The 18,314-nt window shown below is 37.4% G+C and overlaps 2 protein-coding genes and 1 long non-coding RNA gene across 3 annotated transcripts in view; all 3 read left to right on the forward strand.

Annotated features, from left to right (window-relative positions):
* Positions 1-18,314, forward strand: part of LOC124170083 — a 247,049-nt gene that overhangs the window by 202,220 nt on the left and 26,515 nt on the right. The window lies entirely within an intron of this gene.
* On the forward strand, positions 3,691-6,854 carry LOC124170084. The gene is made up of 2 exons (XM_046548778.1): positions 3,691-3,986; positions 4,606-6,854. Exon 2 carries the CDS (start codon positions 5,073-5,075, stop codon positions 6,273-6,275), a length of 1,203 nt encoding a protein of 400 aa, XP_046404734.1. The 5' UTR covers positions 3,691-3,986; positions 4,606-5,072; the 3' UTR covers positions 6,276-6,854.
* LOC124170091 lies at positions 15,221-18,266 on the forward strand. The gene is made up of 3 exons (XR_006867300.1): positions 15,221-15,390; positions 15,478-15,622; positions 16,802-18,266. It is a non-coding gene; the product is annotated as an uncharacterized LOC124170091 (long non-coding RNA).

The raw sequence follows: 18,314 nt of genomic DNA on the forward strand, positions 1-18,314 counted from the left end.
TGACCTAAAAGCATGACCACGAGTGTTACAAAATAATAATAATTAAGGTTGAGTCTGTTCGTAAATTTTTCCCGGTTCTTGAACTCATTGAAAGAAATTTATATTCTATTAATGATGCATATTTTCTCCGAAAACAATTTAATGAATGAGTGACTCTTTTTATGAACAGATCGGTGTTGCCGATTCAATACAATTGATGAAACAAGTCGATGATATAAGGAGGACAGAAATACAGTTGAGTAATTTGGATTGGCGTAATGCAGGCAAACGTCATTGAAAGTAAAAATGGAAGCCAGTATTCAAACCAAAACGATGAATTTGGTTCACTTGAGTGCATTGGAGATTACTTACCAGCCTTCAACAATCACTTCCTCGCGTTGGCAACCCAATTCAATGCAATGTGCACTCTAATGGGTGCTTTCCATTCATGCGACTCACGCGTCGATTTGTGTCGACTCGCGGTAACTGTTTACAACTCTCCCATTCTTGCGCGTAATCGTTTGTTTGACTTGTGTCACAGCAGTCGGTGACACACACAGAAGGGAACAAGAAAACCGCGCAAGTCGACTTGCGTCGTGTGTGTTGTAAAACACCCAATGTGGCTATGTATTCACTTTGACTCGAAATCTCAAATATTGTGAGATCATTCCATCAGTGGATGGGAAAGAAAAGTTATTACAAAAAAGTTTTTCCCATTAAGTCATTTTTCTTATTGCTTTAAAATGAAAAAATGTACGAGTCCCACTATTCCTGAGTTTGTGACGTCATTTGAGCTCTGGTTCAAGTCGTTCAGGGAGAATCGATTCCTCATGGGTAGAATCGTTCAGCGGAGTGTTACAGCGAGCCACGTTTGAGAGGAATGTGCGAGGTCCACAAGTATCGGAGCAGGGGTGAGCTACGCGGTAAGAGCCAGTGACGTCATGAACTCATCATAAGAGCCATTTAGAATACACCCGCTGACATACTTTACATGGAAAGTTCAAAGTGTTTGATGCAGGTTATTGCCCGCATTATGTAGCCCCTGGCTGGGGCTATGTGCGTAATTCTGACTCGTCCGTTTGGGCAAGAGTGTCTTCCAGGTGTTTGATAGTGAATAGCTGTCCTCCCTGTTGAAGGTGGATGTTTTTCGCCATTTCAATAGCCTCTCGTATGAGTCAGGGAAAGTAATGCGATTCGCCGGTGAAACTGTCGTCATTGAGATAAATGGATGCGGAGGTCAACCTGAAAACAAATTGCTACGCTTGCTGCACCACCCGTGAAAGTCTACATCAAAAAGATCTAACGAAGTTGTAAGTATCTAATCTTTTCCTGCCTGAAAAAAAAATCGATCATCTTCTTAAAGGTAACTCATACACAGTCCAGGATAACCAATGCAAATTTATTTAGTTACCCATAGTGTTGGAATTGCATATGGAAAAGCTATGACTCCTGTTAACATTTAGGCTGGCTTGAAAGAAATGAAGGAAATAATAAAATAAAAAGTTATGGTTTTTGTATTTTCCTCTTATCTTAGTTATTTAATTTATTAGACTTTTAGATATGATGATTGTGCCAAAAACTTTACCAATACAGCAAGCCTCCATTCTTTTTAAAAGTTTAGTGTTAAATTTAACTTTAAGTGCTATAACCTCATCATAAGTATTTTAAAAGAGGTTTGTTTATAAAGTGAACTTCCTTTATCTGTAAAATTTACAAACAAAATGTCTATCATAATTTATTATTGTTGCGTTAATTACCATATCTTTTTTACCATATTCACCGGCCTCGGTGGCGGCGGGGTAAAGTCCTCGCCTGCCAAACCGAAGGTCGCGGGTTCGAGTCCCGCCTGGGTAGGTTGCCCCTATCCAGGGCATGGTTGTGTGTGATAGTTGTTGTTTCATGTTATACCCTCCGATGTAAAAGGCCTTGTGAGCTGTTTTCGGGGCGATTGAAATAAATAAATAAATATCTCATTGTGGGCCGACATTGGGCCACGCTTGCAGGGATATTTGAAGTTAAATAACTTCGGATCCTTTCAAATTTACCTTACATCGTCGTAAGTAGAGAAGGAAGTGTGGTAAATAGAGAAGTTACCTGCCGACAAGATAGTAATACATTATATAAATTGGAGAAAATATGAAAAATGATAGTGGTTTTTTTCTCACTGTGGCCCACTCTCCACTAACTACAAGATAACATGAGATATACAGACAGATAATATAAGGTAACATAGGATATGGTAGCATGCAGCACAAAAATATAAATTCCAAACCTTGATAAATAAATATTATTAATATTTAAAAAAATACAAAAACCTCACATTTCAATTTTTTAGCCTCGTCATAAAAATCCGAGTATTTAACTTTGAAGGGCTCCCATATATTTCCTCGGGTAAACAATTCCATTCTTCTACCCTCCCAAGCAGTTATGAAAATTTAAGCATATTTGAGAGCTGCTTCAGAGACTTTATCTGAAGAGTATGGCTACGCCGAATAAATAGTTCTTAATAACTCGTTTCATAGGTTTTCCACGAAGGACCGTTTTTTCCAAAAGAAAAAAGTCCAATTGGAAAACATTTGAGAAGATTGTTTTTATGTACGTATTTGGGTCTATTGCCATTTTTTATATGAATGGATATTTATAAATCGGTATCTATGCCAGGGCATGAGTAATAGATTTGGCGGTTTTGATGATGTAATCGCAAGATGCAAAAGAACATTAAAGTCTTTTGGGCTATGTCGCCGCGTCAATTTTTCACTTCCAAAAAAAAAATACACCCCTTCAACCTCCCGCTCCCCTACCCACTGTTGTGGGTTCTTCAAGAACACCATCAAATTCCCTTGAAAAAGTGACCAGCATCGAAAACCAGCATCAGCACCGGAACGAAAATATTCACTTCATTGCGGAAAATGAAATTGATGTTTCCACGTCAATTTCGGTGGCCTGTAAATATCATTCGAATAAACCCACAAAATAGCATCCGATTTCATGCAACGTAGGCCCCTTGCAGGATTACTTTCACACCGATGGGATGGGAGTTGACCCAGTTCCTCCAACTATGATGCGGCGACACTTTCTTCTGGCCGCGAGATCACAAATATGTATGCATGGGCATTCGAGCCGTATTTACTAGTTTGTTAAAACTTGTTTCGACCATTGTTACCAGGGAAGTTCAAGGATAGGGGAAATTTTTCCGCAAGCATTTGCGACACCCCTTCCCCCCCTATAGTTACACGTCTGCTTCCATTTTTGTCTTACGTACAGAACTGATTTTTGTGGATATCGTCTAAAAATTGTTTAAAAGTGCAATACTCAGTTATGGCCAATTCACTTAGCTAATTTTGTTTGAAAGTCCTAGCATTTCTCATAACTTTCTTGTGTTTTTCATAGGGAGGTGTAATTCTCCTATAATTTCTGAAACATTACAAGTGATGTACTGTGATTGTGTTTCTTGCTATTCTTTCCTTATCCAGGAGTTCACGAATCATTCTTCAGAACTTCATCATGAAAAAATTATGTAGCACAGAACTAATCTGCTAAGTTTGTTATTCTCATGAATAATGTACTTATTGGCAATTAATATTATTTTGTCTTTTTTATATTCGATTTTAATTTATGTGCAATAACCTAAGATAAAAACCTACTGCCCTGAGGCCTTGATGGCTCTTTCCTCCAAATAAAAATGCTATGAAACTACCCATCAGCCAATCCACATAAAAGGGGAATTTGAGAAAAAAATTAGATTTAATACGAGAAATAAATAATTTATGTTCAACTGTAAAGTATAAGTTTAATTTAATGAATCAAAAGAGTAAATTTTAATATTTTTATTTTTTCCCACTTTTTTGAAGATTTGAAGTTGCATCATTCAAGGTCTGGATTGCTAGTGTGTAAAAATGTTTAAGTTTTGAGCTCTGTGGTGGAGGCACAATTCACTAGTTCACTAAACTGTGATTAGATTGAAGAAGAGGTTATGTTCAAGTGACATCACAAAAATGAAAGATCAGGTAAGATTCTTTATGCATTTTTTAAATGTTATACAAAAGAAGGTTGCATGTAACATCCGTTACACGAAAACATGAAAAAGTTATTTATTTATATGAATGGTTTTAAGGAAAACAATGAAAGTTTCCAAAAGTAAGGTTAAGGTATGCATCTGTTGGTATATCCCTTTAAATTTACATATTAATGTCAAATTACACTTTTATAACAGTTTTAAATCTTGTAACATCCGTTACGTAACGGATGTTACAAGCATCAACCTATTAGTTATAACCTTATTTACAACATTTACCACACATATTTTTATCTTTACTATCACTATTTTCACTGTTTAGGATTTGAACAAGTTACCAAATACTTCTGAATGGTATTTAATCATTAATACCTATTAATTAATATAAATAGCTTTATTTTAGCCTACATCCCGACCGTTTTTATTTATACAAATTTCAAAAGAAATGTTGGCCTAAATTGTTTGTGCCTATTATTTTAATTAGGCCTAGGCCTGATTAACAAATAAAAGTAAAGATTTAAGTTGATACAAATTTGCCATTAATTTGTATAACTTTGTACAACCAATTTTAGTCTTAGTTTGTTTGGCTACAAAGAGTGGTTTTGTTACAGGACCTGTCAATGGCAAGTCACGAAGATGCTTCTGAAAACCCACCTGTGTTTAAGAATAGGATGGCAAAATATCGGTATAACAAGAAAAAAAATGAACAGAAATGGAAAGAACATCTCGAAAAGGACGCAAAAAGGAACAAAGATAACCGGAATAAAGCAAAAGAAGAAATGACGAACAAAAATTAAAGAAAAAAGAAGAGACCCGCTTAAGAGTAAAAGCTTGGCGGGCAAAGCAAAGACCTGCTCAAACGCACCATAGTGAGTCTACTCCTACTAAAGTTTTAGGCTCTTACAAGAAAGAAAGCACTCTTAAGAAGGCGGTGTTTAAAGTGCGGAAGTCGCTGCCTTTCAGCCCTAAAAAGAAAAAAGCTGTCATCCGGCAATTATTGAAAGTTGAGAAGTTAACTGATTCAGACTTAGTCCAACTAAAACAAAACACCATACCTAGAAAAAAGTTTTGTGAGGAAATGAACGAACAAGTTATAAAATGGTACGAAACCGATGATATCAGCTGGCAAGCCCCGGGGAAAAGGGACTGTGTAAAAATATATGATCCTGAAACACAGAAGAAAATTCAAAAACAAAAAAGATTTTTAGTCATGACTATAGACGAAGCAAGAGAATTGTTTCAGGAAAAATACAATGTTTCTGTATCCAGATCCAAGTTTTTTGATTTGAGACCTAAACATGTTCTACCAGTGGCTAACACACCACACAATGTTTGTGTGTGTGTGAAACATGCAAATTTTGCTTTCTTGGTAGAGGGGTTAAAGACTGCTGCTGGTTTAGGATCAAATTTTAACCATCGCAGCTTGTTGGACTTAGTGTGCTGCAACACTATGAGCGAAAGTTGCATGACTAATAAATGCAAAACTTGTACTCAAGATATCAAAACTGTGTTGAAGGAAAACATTGATTTGTCAGCAATTACAAAATGGAAAACTTGGCAGAAAATTGAAGGTAAATACCAAGTAGTTGAAAAAACAACTGCATTACAAACAGTTGTTAAAGAAATTAATGAAATGCTACCAAGTTTTAAATTCAATTGTTTTGTCCAGAAGGTGCAATCAGCATACTTTGATCATGTAAAGAGTAAGATCAACAAGGGTACAGCTATCATACAAATCGACTATGCTGAAAACGTTTCTCTTACGCCTCAAGATGAGATACAGAGTGGACACTGGGGCCACAGACAAGTAACTTTATTTACAGCTTGTATTTGGTATGAGAATGGAGTTAAGTCCTATGTTGTAGTAAGTGATGATTTAACTCATTCTAAAGAATCAAGCTGGGTTTTCTTGAAAACTACTATCAGCCATTTCAAGGCATTTTGTTATGAGGATTTGACAAACCTGCTAATATTCTCAGACAACTGTTCTGCTCAATTTAAGAGCAAATTCACTACTTCAAATATCTGTTTCCTTGCTAACGATTTGAATGTAGAGAATGTTGAATGGAGCTCATTTGCACCTGGTCATGGGAAAGGTGCTGTCGATGCAATCGGAGGCCAACTCAAGCGACAGATCTGGATTAAGATCAAATCCCACTCTGTGATAATAAACACAGCACAGGAGTTTTTTGATGTCTGTGAGAAAACCTGTGAATCTGTCCAAGTATTGTTCGTTCCAAAACAAGATGTAGTCGAGACTGGAAAAATGCTACAACAATGATGGGAGAACGCAGCAGAAGTTATAGGAATCCAAAAGTATCATCACTTTAAAAAGTTTGATGAAAAGCATATTCTTGCTGCTTTCACCAACCGATCTTCGATGAATAAACATCAAGTTGTTGTCAGTCCTGGGGAGAAAAAAAAGAAGACGACGAAGCAAACCCCCCTTCGATATTCCGATGTATATTCCGGTGACTCGGAATCCAGCGAATCAGTCAGTTCTTGTATCAGCGGAGTTGGGGCTCTTTGGCAACTGGAGAATGAACTTGATAGAGATGAGTGTGCAGAACTTGTTGGAGATGAGTGTGCAGAAGAACAAGTAATTGAAGAAAGTCAAATCGTCCCTGACACACATGTGCTGGTGAAGTACAATACGAGTAGAAACAGTTTTACATATGCGGCAGTGTGTCAAACTCCGGTTTGTGATGATGGAGAAGTTGGTGTTTTGTTTCTTACTGCAGTTGGTAACGAAGGCTGTCTTTTTAAAATCAATGAAGATGGTGAAAAGTATGTTGATTTTGAACAAATAGTAAAAATTCTACCAAACCCTGATATAACGTGTGCAGGACAGGACAGGGTACATTATAAGAGGCCTATTACGAACGGCTTACCGCATGCGGTGAGATACCGCCTGCGGTATCATACCGCCCCGAAGCGCGTTTACCGCCCCCGAGCGATTACGAGTGGCCACCGGTCGGTATCATACCACGGCTTAGGGGTCGGTATGATACCACGGCCAGCTACCCCGGTGGTGAGATACCGACCCCCTAATGGCGGACGTCTGTTTACCTTTTTCGGGTCGAGCTGGCGTTTTTAAAACAAAATATCCGACGATAGAGACTCGGAAGTTATCATATTTTGTGTTATTTATAATATTAATGTCTGAGTAAGCGTATAAAATATAAAACTGGAGCCGACTGGAGCAGTTGAACAAAAAATTTATAATACCCATATAACAACGTTGTAGCAGTCTGAGCCACGGCCGTGTACGTTGATTGTAAGTTGACCCTCATTCATTTATTTAATTAGAACAATTTGGATGTTTTTTAATGTCCGCTATGTTTTTATATGCACAAACCTCTTCCATTTCTTCATAGGTACCGGAAAATTCGTCGTTAAGGACTGCCTGTGCTTGTATTGTATGGTGAATACAGCTGTTGCTCGCCGCTTGGAGATTTCTACGAACATCTTTTGTGGCAAAATATTATTTTTTCAACGTGACAACTTCTTGTATAGCAAGGTGAATACTACTTTTGCTCGCTGCTTGGAGATTTCTACGAGCATTTTCTGTCCCAAAATAGTGTTATTTTCAACGTTACAACTGCTTGAATTGTGTGGTGAATGTAACTTTTGCTCGCTGCTTGGAGATTTCTACGAACATCTTTTGTTTCAAAATAGTGTTATTTTCAACGTAACAACTACCGTTAATCACAGTGCCAGTGGTTGTAATGCACAAGTTTGACGAGGTTGACAAATATCTGCCAAGATCTGTAATTATCAGTGTTCCATTGTGATTGGTTTGTAAACAGTGGTATTACGCTATCGAGAAGTGTCTGATAGTAATGTAAAAATTGTCAGTGGCGTTTTTACCTTCCTCATTCACCGCAGAGATTACATTTCACGACCAAGCTATCAAGTTCAAAGCCATGTGTGAAATTTGTTTATACTAGTATATCAATCGTACAAAGGAATTGTAGTGAGAAAAGTTACCTGTGCCACTTGCGTGGGATAATCTGAGGCTTAAAATCAGTGATTAAATAGTTGTTTTCATCATAGCGAGCTCTTCATTGTAAGGTTTACGTGATGAATATAAGAATGGTAGTGACTTCCAGTTTTTGATGATCCTATTTACCATTATTTATAATGGTGTGAGCTTGTATCGATTGTGGATTTTACCTGAAATATTGAAATAAGTTGTAGCCTGTGTGTGTGATTGCCGCGGAACCGATTCGCGATCTCATATGTTTATTGTGGGCAAACTGTTTTGCTGTGGTTGTGTACCCGTGAATAAACCAAAGAAATGGTGAAACTCTGTGACATTATATTGAAATAAAATTTTCTTGTAACCAGTAGTGCATATCTTGTGTTTTTTAATTCTCCATTGCTTTTCATAGATAACAGCCAAAAAGTTATTTTTCGTTATTTTAAAAAGTGCCTTTCTTGTTCTCTGAATTTGCATTAGGTTTCCAAACCCCGTTACTTACACGAAAGGAATGCAGAGCAACAGATATTTTGTCATTTCACAGATGTTGAGTGTCGTATTGTCTGTGATTAAGGGTCTCCAGCTAAGTATTCGTGGTGGATTTTCATATATTTTTTAAGAATGGGCATTTCGGTCAAATCTCTCATGGAATTGGTGGTTCACCTTGCCCGTTGGCCTTAAAAGCACTTCTATCGTAATTTTTCGATGGTCTGCCATGCAATTTATCACTGCCTGCGACTGCTCATACGTGATTTTTTGATGATATCTTCCGCAAGTCACTGCTAATTATTGTTTTATTCGACTTTTTATCCTATAAGTAAGAATTGAGGAGCAAAATTCGTTCATTTGTCTAACTTTTAAGGTGAATTAACGAAGGACACATCCTTATTAATCCATAAATACCACTAATTGTCTTTATCGACTGCCAACAACTCTTGCCGAAATATTCGTCTGCTAGGAACAGTTGCCGCGGAATTGGAACACCGCACGCCCTTGACATTGGCTACACCATTTTCGGGCTGAAGGAGCTCAGAATTTTTCATACAAACGTCACTTCCGCCGCATCGCTCCTTACCGACCCCCTGACACGTACTCTCCGCCCGGCGGTGACTTGCCGACCGTCCCATTCGTAATCGCAAGGGGCGGTATGATACCGTATACCGAACGAAAACTCCGCCCGGCGGTAGCGTACCGCCCGCTCGTTCGTAATAGGCCCCTAAGTATCCATACCCAATCCTTGTAAATAAGTAACTTATCGTAGGTATGTTAAAACATGAGCTAGAACGATAATTCTTTAGAGGAACAGTTTTAAATGGAGTTGCATTATAGTATTGCTTTGATATTTTGATTTAAGTTTGTCAATTAACTAATGAAATTTCAGGAGAGGAATTATAGGCTATATACCTAACTTATACAATTTGTATAAGAAGACTATAAATAAATAGCGTAAAGCCTAAAGAAAAATAATTTAAGTCTAGATTTCATTGATGTTATTTTATAATATTGCTTTGATATTTTGGTTTAATGTTTGTAAAAGTAAGTAATTTAAGTTTATGAGATGTTATATAGGCTATACTTGAGTTATTCAGTTTGTATAAAAAAATAATAAGCCTAATGTGGTTCAACGTATGATTTAACTTTATTTATGTAAGAGTAAGTGAATTTTATATGATGACAAATCAATAAATAAATAATTTATTTCATAAAAATCATCTGCATTCTTTATTATATACCTTAATTTGTGTTTTAAATCTGAAAATTTTCAAAGGGGTTCATTTTATAGGCTATTTTACCAAGGGGGAAAATTGTGTAACATCCGTTACAAAATCGATGTAACATCCGTTACAAAGGAAAATAATTTTTATTAGTTATTTCTAATATTTTAAGAGTTGTAATTTGTAGCTCAAAGTAAAGTATATACATTATATAAAGCTAACAAATATTTAATATTTCCACTGGTATCTTAGGTGGGCTGAATTTTAGTTAGATATCCATGAACTAAAGTAGGCTGTTCCCCTTTGTGTAACATCCATTACATGCCAAAACAATTTATAACTCGTTTATTAATTTATGAATTGTGACCAAACTTGCACTGATAATCAAAGTGAATCTTATTTACCTCCTGAAAGTCTTAAAATGTATTACTGATAATATTTGAAGACAATACTTGCAGTTTTATAGTGAAAATGTAACATCCGGCACATATGGATTGGCTGCCATTCGCTCCTGAAAATCAGTAATTTTGTGCGTACGAGTTTGCGGGCATTTTGAGTTGAAGCAAAAAGACTTGAAATAATGGAATGGGAAGGGAGGTCTTGTTTTAGTGATTTGAATTTGGCGGCAAATGCCGATGCTGCTGCCATCTGAACTTACAGTAGTAAAACTCTTAACTGTCAAGAACAGTCAAGAAGTTTTGCGTGGAGTTGGACATCTATGTCTTTATCTTTATCTTTATTCATCCACGGCGAGGATTGGCCCTCGCGGATGTGCATTATGCCTGTTCTACACGCTCGGCTCAGCGCCCTAGGATCAGCCATCCTGGCGGCTGATCTTGCCGTGAAGAGACGTTGCCACGGCTCATGCCTTGTCTACACTACACACTTAACTTAAGTGACTTCACTTAAATATAATCTTAAATATGGTGCGGTAGCTACACTTGAGCCGTAGCCTACGTTATTCATAAGGCCGTCCAACGTGAGCTGTAAACGGGCAGAATGAGCATGTCTGGAGTTAGTTCCAGTAGTCGCCGCTGGCGCTGTTTTGAGAACAAAATTCGTATGGGAATGAGTGGCGAACATTTGAAACAGACGCGATTTTTGTCAAAATTAGTTCTCTTTTCGTGATTATGCTAACATTTACCATATTTATTTAATTTTGGCCTTTATTTTTTGGTATTTTTCACGGAATAATGTTTTCAAAATTATAGGAATTTCCGACAAAGTGATATTTTCCTAAACGCAGGTGCTGTTACTTCTTCCATGTTACAGTGTCCGTTTCATTTTAGCATAATTGTCCAGAAGTGGCCTTAAAATTTTTTTGTAATATTACATGAAGCAATACCGGGTTTGTGCATTGCTTACAAGCAAATTCCTTCAGAAATCTTGGTAAAATGAATGTCAGTAATTGCTCTTCAAGTAGCTGGCGTTGCAGAAAGAGTACTGCCCGAATATAAAATTTTGCTGTCAAGTTTGCGCACTGCTTACACTGAGAAATATGTAAAGTTTTTGCTAGGATAACAATCTATCTATGATCTATTCAAATGATTCACTAATAACAGTGAGGGAGCACTTTTTTGACATGCGGCGAGAGGTTCCAGACACCCTATACATTCAGTTCTCTCCTCTGCGATTCGGACTAGGTAACCCGCCACGAAAGCTACTGCAGCTTCTCTCATATATATTTCAAATATATAAGCGATGGTCACTTGGGGAAATTTGTTAATAATAATGAATTAACTATCAAATAATTAATCAGTCGACAAACACTTTTTCAGTAACCTTACCTGGAATAGGTCTACTTAATATCTCGAGAAGATCTTCCGGTTGCGTTGCAGGAGTTTCATGGCCCTTAGAAATGTCATTGAGTTTCCTGATAAGCAACAGTGATTTGCAATCTTCAGAGTCATTTACTCTATCGCAGAGAGGTAGAAAGTTTTGAAATTCAAGTTCTTGACATGTTTTCACTGTTTTCCTGCTGTCGGTAGAGTAACTTGACGAAGTCACTGGAAACGTTTACTCCGTCAGATGTCAGTCTACGGCCAAGAAACTGATTTCTCATGTTCTCAAGGGTGTGACTAGAATCGTAGCTAAGGAATAGAGGCCGAAATGGGGTCACAAGGCGCGCAATGGAATACTGTCTTCTGAATGAACGTTGGCCATCTGTGAAAATTCCCACAAAAAAATATAATTTAACTAGTTTAATAGAGGAACACGTTTTGCTCAATTCCACCCAGTTTTCTTACAATTTTACGCTGTTTCTTGCGGAAAAAATGACGTGATACTTGCCAGGACCCCCCTCCCCTCCACGTGAGATTGGGTGAGAATCGGTTCGACCCCCTTGCCCCTGAACGATTCACGCAATCAACCTGCTGCGTGAACGGCGGTGATATATCCATGAATTTCCCGTGAGAAAATATTCCCCTGAACCGGGAATCGAGGCAGTGATCTTGGATTTCCAGGCCACTGAGCAGACTTTCTTTGATTCCCATGGCAATTGTTCCGAGGCTCATGGTACAAGATGAGAGTGGCGGATCCATGGGGAGGGGAGATGCTTAGGAGTCGTAACATACGCTATAGATAAAAATTGAAATTTTCATATGTCACTACTTTGACGTAAAGCAGATAGCAAAATTTTCCGGCAAATTTACCAACTATAACGAGTCAAAATACAAATTATTTTTAACCTTATAGGGCCTATTTTAACGCTTTGGCATTGGTAAAACGATCTACTACGCCTGCATAATATAGTGTCTTTTTTATCAATGAATTAGTCTAAAACAGCCGTTTTTGAGTCTGGAAAATCCTAACTTTCAAAATCCCCGAACCCCCCTTCGGCTAGGGGGAAATTCCCCTGGTTGTGTAGTAATTCACGAAGATAGCCCCCCCACCTAGTTGGTGCAGATCTATATCCGTCACTGCTAGATTTTAAACCCTTGTGGTTCGTCAAGGATGTCAACGCGGGAAAAAAGGACTTCAATGAAGCCGCAACCCAAGACTGGAGCTAGGGCGTTGCAGGGGGGCGTGTGCCTCTGGCGAAGATTTCAGAGAGGGGAGCAGAAAATTTTGTAACATTTATTAGAAAATTTATTTAACTTTCATAATTAAATTAGTTAGCCAAAATAATTAAAAATCATTTTAAACTAATATTAATAAAAGTTCTTCACAGCATACATACGGCGAGTAATTTCAACTAACGCACAATAAAAAAATGGATTACAAAGGTATTATATTTTAGGGGTGGAAGAGAGAAGGGGATCACGGGAGGGATAGTGGCAAACTGATCGTTGCACCCCCTGACAAAAGTCCTAGTTATGGCCCCTTCACGACCGGTTAAGAGTCTCAACCCTGCCCTAAAGACGCGCATGGCGGTATGACCGCAGTTCGATTCCCGGTTCAGGAGATTTTTTTCTCATGGCAATTCTTGTATATTTGGTAAGTTTTGGTTAGTGAGTAATCATTTCCATCGAAAAATGTTTTGCAATAGGGTCCAAAATCAATCGCCTTAGGACTAATTTTCTCGAGACCTCCTTAAAATAAATATCCTCGCTTTTTCTCATTCTTCATTATTTTCCCCTGCCAAACACCCTAAAGGTGGCTTTCTGGGTATTATGTAGATTTACAAGTATTAGAAAGAATTTAGAGCCTCTCTTAAGATAAAAATAACGTAATTTCATCAGTTCCGTTGCTATTTCCCGTAAGATCTCATGTAATTCATGTTCTCAAAAGAGCGCCTCTACCGGCCGAAGACTCAACTACGTGCGCTGTCCCAGCCTTTTCCCGACGTTGGACGGCCTTGTATATAACGTAGGCTACGCTTGAGCTTTAAGTCGACTTCAGCACCGTGATTGTCTATATCGGGAAACAGTTATGTTGACAGATGAAGGTCTAGGAGAGCAATTAGTGATTCTTTGATCCAAAGCGACTGTTATTTGAAATAAACTTCCAAACTCCGTGAATTAACCATTTTGGATTCAGAAGGTTAAAAGGAAAGACCGATTTCAGTTCCTGAGGGAACGCTATATGGCGAGAGGTGATGGAGCCATAGGAATTTAGAATTACTAAGCGTGACTTCGTGGAATGACATATTCATAACGTAAACAAAAACACTTATTGCTAGTCAAATTCCACTGCTTTATTAAAACCATTGATGTTAAATTTCAACCATTAATTCCTCCCACGTCAAATGAAATCGCCACATCTTATCTCCCTCGGCATCCCTAGGACTAACATTAAAGCCCTATGCAATAGTTTCAATAACAGTGTGTGGGAAGTTACTGAGTGCATTCGTTTACGTTATTTTCGATTATGACACCATGGAAAATAAACTGTTTTACCGGATCCTCTGCCGTCGTCTCATTGTCAGTCTTAAAATTCCTTAAAACGTTTCTAAGTTTTATAAATCGAGTTTCACCGTGAGCAACAGGCATAGCAATTAGTTTTCACGGAAATAAAACCAACAATAAGATGAGAAACACTACAAAATAAATTCGTCGAATTAATATCCCCAACACTAGAAATTAACTAACGTAATAGAACGCTCAATAACCACATCATACAATACAGCACAACTTAGAACATAATCATGAACATGCATGCATGAACATAATCAACGGGATGACGTGAGATGGGTATTTATGTGCCATTTACAACACATGAAGAGCTTCAACCGTGCGGAAACAGTTGCCTACGCAATTTAAGTTGGGTTCTAAGATGACTTAAGTGGAGGTGTACTTAAATGAAGCTGGTGACACCTACACTACCAACTTAAATACAGAGCCAACTTAAGTAGTCACTTAAGTTACTAGTGTAGACCCGGCATCAGCCGAGGGGGTCGGATCATCTCGCCTGGGACCCCCAGCTTAAGTAAAACGCTGCGCTGTTGTCATCACCTCTCTCTCACATGGCGCGTGTATTTGGTTGCGTTCGGTTTTCTTCTGAGTGTGGTTCTTCTCACTGAGCTCATAAATGACAAATTTAGCGGCGCGTGCTCGAAATGGGATTGCGGATGAGACCAACGTCCTTACTGGAATATTATAATACGTTCCCAGTGAACAAAAATTTGAAAGCCTTTACCGTCGTCGCCTTCTCGTAAGCGTTCTTGCCATCTTCTCTCGGTCACCTTCATAGCCATTCCATTGATGATCCAAAACATTCTTAATATTTAATTAACGGAGTCATAATATACCAAATATACATTTAGGACTCTTTTCGATGTAAAAACTTCAAAATTCTCTACTTAACTTGTAACAAAACCTGAGGAAGTATTATCGCCCTAGCCGACGAAAAATCATCTGAATTATTCTAAATTCATCTCCTTCCGTAGAAGTACCACAGATAATAACTCGGGAATACACTGATCTGCCAAAATAAATCCGTTAATTATCTGCTTTGCTAGAAAATTTTCCATAAAATACTTCAGCGCTCGCGCATTCTCAAGTGTTCTTAGACTTTCAGTCATTGCCATCAGATGGCGAGGGGTCGACTTAAGCCTCTCGTTAAGAATGGGTTCGCGCTGGGCGATTTGGCTGAGCTAAGCCGGATGAGCTGATCCGAGCGTGTAGAACAGGCACTGCATATATGGTCTATGGTCCACATTGTCCACATCGATAACGCTTGATATTACGTAGCAAATGTGTTGTCAGTGGCTGTCAATGAAAATGCAGCGAAATATTCCGATTTCCGTGACCACTCACCAGGTAATGTTTTGTTGATTTTGTCAAACATTCATTTGATCTGTCATTTTATGGGGTTTTTGTTGCTAATGTTGCCATTATTTCTTTAAGGGATACTCAACATTGTAATCCGAGGATATCTACCTTGAAGGAAATGGCTATGTTGTTTGTGCGGTTTGACTGCTCTTACTACTCAGACGGCTACACAGGCTATGAAAGTGGCTGTAAACGCCGTGTACGCGGTCATTTATGTCGTGTAAGTATTTGATGTATGTAGTGCTCAATTTCTGGATAAAAATATTGTCTGAAATGTTTTACCTTGCGCGATTGTACGTAGATGTGTGTTTTCTTTTGCTGTTGGATGTAGTTGATTACCTAATGCGGTATGTGATTAATGGTCACTGTGTTATAGTTAATTGAGTTGTCAGTTTGAGTTTATTTACCAATGAAATGATAATGTATAAAGCCTTGAAAATAGAGATAAAATTTCCGGTATTAAAAACTTGAGAGCTATATTAGGTGACGGTCTCAGTACAACTGCATTCTGTGTAAGTGATCATGACGGTTAATTAACACCGACGTTAAGGATATCATTTTCATTGTGCTGATTTGTATGTATTATGCTAATTTGTTGGCAATTTCGTGTACAGCGAATTGCCAGGACTATTGTTTTTATGCCGATATTCTGCATGACTTATCTTATTTGTATTGCATTGATTTGGCAATCTTCAGAAACCATGTTATACCATAAATGCTGATAGGTCTTTAAAAATAATTTTTTGCCCTCTCTATTTAAATAATAAAGATATGTCAAGGACCAAGTTACAGCATACCCAAGTTTGTGCGGGTCAGAGACTAATTTTGTGGTGGCATTGATATGGACTGACTTGTATTTGGTATTCAGAATACCGTTTTGTTTTGTACATGGCTTTCTATGTGACATCAGAAGAAGTGGTGAGAATTATGTGGCAACCCTAATTTGTTCTTACAAGATTTTGCTAAGCTAAATAATAACTTCATTATTTGTGGAAGACATTTTTTCAGAGAGTAATTTACAAATGAAACCCTCAATCAAATTTTAATGCCGTGCCATCTCTGTTTTTTCTGTTGCCTCTTATAAATCCATTGTTAAAATTTCCTCTGGTGTGAATATGGTTGCTTCTACATCACATGGTAAAGAAGGTGAAAGCTCTTGCATATCACAAGTAACTTTGTATCTACTCATCCACATCGATGCAAATTTATATTGTGCATGAAATTCATAATTAATCATTTAGCTTTGCCAGTATTTTTTCTAAGCAAATTATGTCCATGGTATTCTATGAAAGGTTGCATTTCATAACAGAATAATCAGCAAATTGCTATTACATATGCATTCAATGCTTTCATTTGGCCATTATCATCAAATTACAGTTGCCTTTCACATTTTTTGCAGCTAGCTGTTCGATGCATTTTGGTGACCTCGTGTTAGAATTCTCCTCACAAGGATGGTGGAAGTGTGTTGCTGTTTAACTAAAGGTCATGTAATTATTATTTTATTTTTGCTTACATTTAGATTTTATATCTCTTGTGGCCCTATACCACACGGGAATTTAAATGACTCTTTTAAAACTCTGCTGCATCTTGAGTGCATTTTAGTATGTAGTGATATTTATGCAGTATTTAAATCTCTGGTGGCCATAATAATTTAATGTGTATCACCTTCATGAGGCCATTGGCTTGTTCAAAATGTCTCTCACCTACATTTTTTGTTTCAGTATATTTTTAATTATTTGTTGCCTCAAGATGGATCAGAGACACAACGTGAAGTACACTGTCTGTGCCCAGTTTAATTTTTTATGATAATATTGACAGAGTTTTGGGCCCTTTACGTATATTTACAGGCATATGGGAATTATCATACAGGAATATTTTTTACACTGTGACAGTACCAAATATCTTAATGTGAATCTTCATTGGTGACTACATATTACAAGAATAATGAAATTACTACTGGGATCCACTTGATTGGGAAACTTACTTGCCCCAACTACCTCCACACAGACTAGGTCTTATCAACTATGCACAAATTCATTCCTATTTAGACTACAAAATTTTCCTCTGGGGAAATGCTAGTGTAGCTAGAGATGGAGCAATTTCTATGTGAAAGGTGGCTGTTAAATCATTGTTAAGGGTTTCAATAAGGACACTCACTCTGCCATGTACTTATTATATTGTCATGAATTTTTTTACGTTTGTCTGTCGTAATCAACATATGCTGATGCCTAATTCTGCTATACATAGCCATGTGAAATGTGGTAAAGAAAATGTTCATCTGGCTAATCAGCCACTGAACATAAGCAAGATAGGTCCTCAATTCGGCCTCAATGACTGTCAATAAGATTCCTAATTCAATTAAACATTTAGCCTGCCAAAATATCTTTAAAAATAAATTAAAGCATCTGCATATCCATAAATGCTACTACAGCGTCGTTGAGATTTTGAATGATAACTTTTTTGTAATCTGCATTTTACTGCTTGTTTCTTCTTTTGTATGTATTTTTTCTATGATTATGCCCTATGTTATTCATGTTAACCTGCAGGACATTAAACGTTGTTATTATTATAATTTTTTAATAAGGATGGTGGCACACTTGCCTTTTTTTAATGCAGATTCATTAATGTTGGTAATTTCTTTCAGGGTTTCTTTGTTGGAGTAAATATCAAGGATCATCACTATGGAGAAAATTATTGGCTTTTATTCCTCTAAGCAATGTACAGTAAAATGTATTTTATTGGAATGTGTGATGTATTTTTAATCATCATGGATTAATGTTGACATCTGCTGTGTTTGACTGCAATTGTATTGATTTTGCTGTGTTTACTGCTCATCATTTCGTTAATTAAATCTTTATTAGGAAGTGCAATTTTTTTTATTTTCTATCTCCCAGTATACCAAAGCGTGCAAC

Source organism: Ischnura elegans, chromosome 13 (assembly GCF_921293095.1).
Source record: "Ischnura elegans chromosome 13, ioIscEleg1.1, whole genome shotgun sequence".
Classification (NCBI taxonomy): Eukaryota; Metazoa; Arthropoda; class Insecta; order Odonata; family Coenagrionidae; genus Ischnura; species Ischnura elegans.

Excerpts from the sequence above, each read along its gene's own strand:
- LOC124170084 (XM_046548778.1), top strand. The coding sequence starts at position 5,073 with ATGAACGAACAAGTTATAAAATGGTACGAAACCGATGATATCAGCTGG.